The sequence below is a fragment of the Sapajus apella genome, unplaced genomic scaffold (assembly GCF_009761245.1).
Source record: "Sapajus apella isolate SASKATOON/1434 unplaced genomic scaffold, GSC_monkey_1.0 scaffold38, whole genome shotgun sequence".
Classification (NCBI taxonomy): domain Eukaryota; kingdom Metazoa; phylum Chordata; class Mammalia; order Primates; family Cebidae; genus Sapajus; species Sapajus apella.
This window is the reverse complement of record NW_022436978.1, coordinates 17,408,472-17,415,016: the sequence shown is the minus strand read 5'-3', so window position 1 is coordinate 17,415,016 and position 6,545 is coordinate 17,408,472. Positions and strand designations below refer to the sequence as shown.

The following is a 6,545-nucleotide window of genomic DNA, read 5'->3' as shown; positions in this document are numbered from 1 at the left end:
TCAGGCAATTCTCCTGCCTCAGCCTCCTGAGTAGCTGGGATTACAGGCACGCACCACCATGCCCAGCTAATTTTTTGCATTTTTAGTAGAGACGGGGTTTCACCATGTTGACCAGGATGGTCTCGATCTCTTGACCTCGTGATCCACCCGCCTCGGCCTCCCAAAGTGCTGGGATTACAGGCTTGAGCCACCGCGCCCGGCCCAGATTCACATTTTAAATGTGATGACAGAAAGTCAAAGAAAACGCCAGTTTTGTTTAGGTACATAAATGAAGCTTCATTGGCTTTATATTCCTGGTCGTCATCCCCAAGACCCCCTCCTCTTCCATAAGCTGTCTTCTCTTAAGCACAGCCTTTTCAGGAGCCTTTTCACCAACACAAAGTAAAGATGGAAAAGAGGAGAATGCTCAGGACAGAGCAGGTGGGAGGCTGAGCAACCTCTCTCCCACTTATTCAGTGCCTACTATGAACCAGGGATTCATCAGTCACCCTTAATTCTTAACAGTAACCTAAAACCAATAAAGAAAAATCAGTTTTTAAATTACACATTGTATGAAAAAGGAAGATTGTGTCCTAGTACAACATGCAGATAAGCGACTCTTAGGAAACACTGACCGGTCGTGTTCTCCTGAACTTGGAATCTTCGCGGTCTCTGTGCGGCCCGGAAGTGCTGCTTCTCTCCCTCACACTTGCATACCCGGGACTGGGGATGATATACTCTTTTCCTATGTCAATATCCTTCATCTTCTCTGAGTGGAGGTACCAGGGCTCACAGACTCAGTTTCACATCAGAATTCCTGAAATTAAAAATTCATCAAGAAATAGATCATTTCCTAAACTGTACTTAACCATATGCTCAAGTGCCTTAAAATAGGCAGGGAAAAAAGGGCAAAAGTACTAAAGCTCTCCACTGTTGTAGCTACAAAAATTGATTTTCAAAAAATGTTCAAAGATTTTCATTTCGTTTTTTTAAAAGAAAAAGAATCAGTATAAGAGAATCAAGAAAAATTACCTCCTCCCACCTCTAAAAGAAGAAAACAATTAGAAAACGTTAACACACTAGTAAACCGGCACCAACACCCTTCAAATAAGCTAAATCCAGTGTATACAGCATATACACAGGTTTTTTTTTTTTTTATTTTAAGGAGACTTTCTAGAAACAATTTCAGTTTGTCCCAAGTATTAAAACTCCACAATTTTAAAGTGGACATCATTTCTCCTATGAGATTTACCAAATAAAAACTTACAAAACACTTATTCTACCAATGATATATTCTATCTCTGCATTTTTATAATTAACTTATGGGTTAGCTGGTTATTTTAAAGTTCCATGAAGTTATACAGTTAAAGCAATATTATAACTTAACTTCAAACACAAATTTCCTGGTACTGAAAATGTTCTAAAACTAAATCATGGTAATGATTGTATACTGCAGTGAATACATTAAACAAAAAACAGCACTGAATTGTATACTTTAAGGGGGTGAATTTCATGGCATATAAATCCTTTGGCAATAAAGCTATTATTAAAAAAAATAACAAAAAACAAATTCTCTACCCTATACTACTAAGTCTTACCTAGTTTTTACCTGAAACTCTGTTCTGAACCACTGCTTGCCTGGCTAAGTCTGATCAATATCCTGTATCAACTCAGGTCACTTAAAAACAAAAACAAAAACCACACACATACTTCTCTAACATGATTCCCCCTCTAAGAAGGGTCACAGCCTCCCAGAGACAAGCTAAGAAAACACCTTCCATACTGGCCTCCAACAAAAATTAACGACGTGTACCCATGTTGCCTTCTGGAGTCCATAAATCCCTAGCTATCGCTGTGACTTAAAAGTACTACTTCTGCAACACAAAATTCTAACCATTATAATGCATTTTTTAAGGTATCGGAAAAAAAGGAGAACACTTACTAATCCTCTAAATAAGCAGGACTAAATCTCCTCCACAAAGACAGGTTTCCAGTCCAAAGCAAGCTGGACTTCTTGCCTTTCGGAATTCTGCTTTAAGTACCCTAAGGTGATATAGCTGTTACTTATCTTAAAAAAAAAAAAAAAAAAAAAAAGTCACCTTGTCCAATGACAAACTACACCATAAAGAACAGTGGCTCACCAAGCCAGAGTACAGCAATCACGTCATTGAGACCTCATTAAGGCTAAACTATAAACAGACCTGGCATCTGCCAGTGTCCCCAATGTTGAGCTGTGGCTGCAGAGCAGAGTAACCTTCTCCTTACACGGATCTCAGAAGTCCAGCCTCCCCTCCAAAGGTTTCCCAGCTTAGCTGATTATGTGGAAGAAGGATTAGTGCTACCTTTTTAAAAGCTGGGGGTTGGGGCGGTGAGCAGGTCGAAAGGGAGGAGGTCACCGTAACTCATTCACAGTATGAAATGCCATGTCAAGAAGAACGCGAACACCATCTCAATTATCTAAGCACCCATATTAACCAAAGACTTCTTTCGACCACTTTATTTCAAAGGAGAAAGCAGAATCAGTGGAGCACAGAAGCAGAGAGTAGCAGGGACGAAACGACCTCCCTGTCATGACACAGATAATGACTGTGTTGTGCCTACAGTGACTGCTGTGGCAGACACCGCTAAACCACCCTAAGGGACTAAGTTATTCTATGTATGAAGGGTGTGGGGAACAGCGTTCCATTATCTCTAACACACTCATCTCTGCCTTCCTGGAAAAAGAGGCACAGTCAGGAGCGTAGGCAGGCCCAAAGTAGGCACAAAGTTACTGTCTGTGGCCTTGAACATAAGGACACCATCATCTGTGTATCTGGAACATAAAAGAGGGCACCCCACGTGGAGGCCGGCGAAGAGCTGGAAATCCTGACAGGTTTGGAAAGAAACAAAGCCCCAGTCTGAAGCAAGCAAGGATGGATCCCCAGGCCAGCCTTTTTATTGATACTATTTATTTTTCCCTATTTTCTCATGTTCTCCTTGAAAGTTGTTGCAAAATCTTTTTTAAATACTCAGTTGCCTCAGCTATCAAGAGTGGAAAAAAGAGAAGGGATTTTTGTTTGTAAAAAAAAAAACAAACCTGTTGTCCAAACCTGTACAAGGGCAGAAGCAGAATAATCGAAGTGGGAGAACCCTAAAGGAGTGTCCAACAGGGAAGCCCCTTGGTCGGCTGCCCCCCTTTTGTTTGTTTTTTTAACCAATATTCTTTTTCCAGTGATAAAAGTGTAGACACTCGCCCTGCGCAGTGATACTGATTCAACTGCATGGCAGGAGGAGGGGTGCAGGGGATTACAAGAACGGTTGGCTAGCCAGACTGGTGTTTGCAACCTGCAGGAATCCCAACACTCTTCAGTGGGTTTCCATCACCTCCAGGCCCGCAGGCTGAACGGGGGAGCCTCGACGCCAAAGGGGTCGTCCTTACCACACCCACTGTAATCCACCTGTTGCGTCTCCACGCAGCCTCACCTTTCGTGCACGCCGCAGCCCCGGGTAAAGCCCAGCCATCTCCTCCTCCAAGACCCCTGAAACTTTCCCCGTCGTTCCTGTGCCCACCTGCCCCCAGCCTCCCCGTCGGTGCAGAAACCAAATGACCCCTGTGTGATACACACAAAGCCACCCGCAGCTCTGCGTGGCAGACGTGAAAAGAGCCCTCGATGACCGTGGACAGATCTGGGCTGCGTTCCCGGCTCAGCCACGGGTTTGCGGCGCGTGCTTATGTCACGTACCTCCATTTACCCGCCTGCAAAAACGAAGGGGACGACTTCCTTCGAAGGTCGCCGGCGGCTCCGCGGCGGGCCGAGCGGGGTGCCCCAGGCCGCCCGCCGTATAGCCCCCCGGGTGGGCGCTTCTCTCAGGCCGGCCTCGCCTGGGATGCCCCGGCCCTAGGGCGTTCCCACAGCCCGCTCCGGCCTGGCCAGGCGAGCGCGACCCACACCCACGGCCCGCGGGCGCAGCGCCCCCTGGCGGCTGCGGCCGGGGACGTAGCCTGCGTCCCTGCCGGCTCATCCCGACCCTACCTGTCCGCGTCTCAGCGCACGGCCCCGCCACCAGACCCCGGGCTCACAGCCCTAGGAGGCTGCGGCGCGAGACCAGGGGGAGGCCATACCCCGTTCCCCAAGTCTCCCGCATCCCCCGAACTGCTCGTAGCCCTGGCCACATCCCGCCACGCCCCAAGAAAATGCAAAGGGGTGATCCCCGTGACAACCGAGCTGGGGGGCAGGGGTGCGGCAACAGCCACCACCTACCTGCGACCCTGCTCCAGGACAGCCGCCCTCGCCGCTCAACCACGCTCCCGAGCATGAGCCCCGCAGCAAAACAAGCCTTTATAGCGGCATCGGCCGGCGCATCGCGCAGGCGCGCCGCACAAAGCATTCCCGAGGCTGAAGGGAACGGTAGTCCGCCTTCGGAGAGCCCAGGGCTGCGGACACGGCAAAGGACTACATTTCCCAGAAGCGCCCGCAACGCCCCGGGGGCGGTGCGGGCTGCCCCTCTTCCCACCGCGCTCCCGGCTCCGCTCCATCCTTGCTCGTGCCTCTGCGAGCCTGTCTGGAATCTTCTCCGGGGTGGCGTTCCCGGGGGGCAGCCGGGAGGCTTGACGGTGGCCCTGTGTTCGTACGCAGTGCTGTTCGTCGGCAGAGCGGTCCCGACCCTGCGCGGCCGTGCAGCTGCCAGAAGAAGTCGTGAAGGTCATCGTAGCCGGCTTCTGACCCGGAGAGTCGCCGTCAGGCCCGCCGGCCCCAGCTTTTATCTGCCGTGGCGGATAACGCTTGCTTGCTCATGGTTCGACCCCGCATTCTGCGCAGACAGCGCCTTTCTCGCTTTAACACCAACTGCCCATCACATCATGTCGCGCTGCCTGGTCTCTAGATAATAACATGCCGCGATCACAGTCTTAGAAAGGGCAAGAGCCTTGGAAATGGTGTGCTAACTCATCCTCTTCTCTCATAAATGAAGCTGAGGCCCCCAGAAAGATTGATCCCTTTATTCCTCTGTTTCGTCGGTACCTTCAGCGTCATAAAATAAAAGCCACTGTTGAGTTCTTCCCTACCCTGTATCCGATGCTTTACATACCATTCTTGTTTCTTGTGATCTCCATTACAGCCCTGTGAGTAGGTATTATGAGTATTGTGTGGGGTGTTTTGGTTTTTTTGGTTTTGCTTGTTTTGTTTTTTTTTTGAGGCGGAGTTTCGCTCTTGTCGCCCAGGCTGGATTGCAGCGACTCGATCTCGGTTCACCGCAACCTCGATCCGCCAGGTTCAAGCGATTCTTCTGCCTCAGCCTCCCGAGTAGCTGGGACTACAGGCATGCACCACCACGCCCAGCTAATTTTTGTATTTTTAGTAGAGACGGGGTTTCTACATTTGCGTCAGGCTGGTCTTGAACTCCCCACCTCAGGAGATCCACCGGCCTAACAAAGTGCTGAGATTTTTTTTTTTTTTTTGAAAAGGAGACTTGCTCTATTGTCCAGGCTGGAGTGCAGTGGTGCCATCTCGGGTCAAGCAATTCTCTTTGCCTCAACCTCCCAAGTAGCTGGGATTACAGGCGTCCACCACTACGCCCGGCAAATTTTCGTTATTTTTTTCTTTTAGTAGAGACGGGGTTTCATCATGTTGGCCAGGCTGGTCTCGAACTGCTGACCTCAGGTGATCCACCTGCCTCTGCCTCCCAAAGTGCTGGGATTACAGGTGTAAGCCACTGTGTCCGGCCACATATTTTTTAATTCGAAGATTAAAAAAGAAGAAGAAAAAGGTAAAGTGACTTGTCCATCTTTATAACTAGCTAGGTAGCTAGTGTGAAGACACTACTGTATCATGAAGCAGTGTATTCTTGTAAAAGGATTGATAGACCAATTCGATAGAATAAAGAGCCCCCTAACAGACAGGCATATAAGTAACTTGATCTGTGACAGAAAACCTTACGAATCCGTAGGGAAAGGAAGTGTCAAGAAATAGTGTTGGAACAATTGGTTATACATATGAAAAAATAACCAGGGATTACCACTTCATACCACACAGAAAAATCTATTTCAGGTAGATCAAACACTTAAATGTGAAAGGAAAAACTTAAAAACTTGTAGAAGAAGATAGGAAATATATGAATTTGGGAGTAGGAAATAACTTTTTAAATAAACAAAAATAAGAAAGATTGATAATTTTTGCTATATTAAAATTAATATTTCTGTATAAGATGGCATAAAGTGAAGACAAACCACAAGTTATAACTGACAAAGTTTTTGAATAAAAAATATTCAAAATAATTTCTACAGTGCAGTAAGAAACGGCAGATGAAAACTAGATAAATGACATGAACAGACAGCTCAGAGAATAGGAAACTTGAGCAGCCAAATATGAAAAGACACCCAATCTCATTAAAATAGCAATGAGAGGCCGGGCGCGGTGGCTCAAGCCTGTAATCCCAGCACTTTGGGAGGCCGAGGCGGGTGGATCACGAGGTCAAGAGATCGCGACCATCCTGGTCAACATGGTGAAACCCCGTCTCTACTAAAAATACAAAAAATTAGCTGGGCATGGTGGTGTGTGCCTGTAATCCCAGCTACTCAGGAGGCTGAG

General features: G+C 47.6%; 1 protein-coding gene across 6 annotated transcripts in view; it reads right to left on the bottom strand.

Moving 5' to 3' along the window:
* Nucleotides 1-4,401, bottom strand: part of ABCC5 (ATP binding cassette subfamily C member 5) — a 95,627-nt gene extending 91,226 nt beyond the window's left edge. For 3 of the 6 annotated variants that reach the window (XM_032298447.1, XM_032298453.1, XM_032298452.1), the window contains exons 1-2: nucleotides 4,221-4,401; nucleotides 615-796 (exon numbers count right to left, since the gene is read on the bottom strand). In XM_032298447.1, the coding sequence (XP_032154338.1) occupies nucleotides 615-743 (129 nt within the window). In that variant the 5' untranslated portion in view covers nucleotides 744-796; nucleotides 4,221-4,401. Of the gene's footprint in view, nucleotides 1-614; nucleotides 797-1,921; nucleotides 2,066-3,741; nucleotides 3,870-4,220 lie in introns of those variants that run through there. The other 3 variants (XM_032298451.1, XM_032298449.1, XM_032298448.1) reach the window with 3 other exon arrangements.
* Between the last annotated feature and the right edge of the window lie 2,144 nt (nucleotides 4,402-6,545).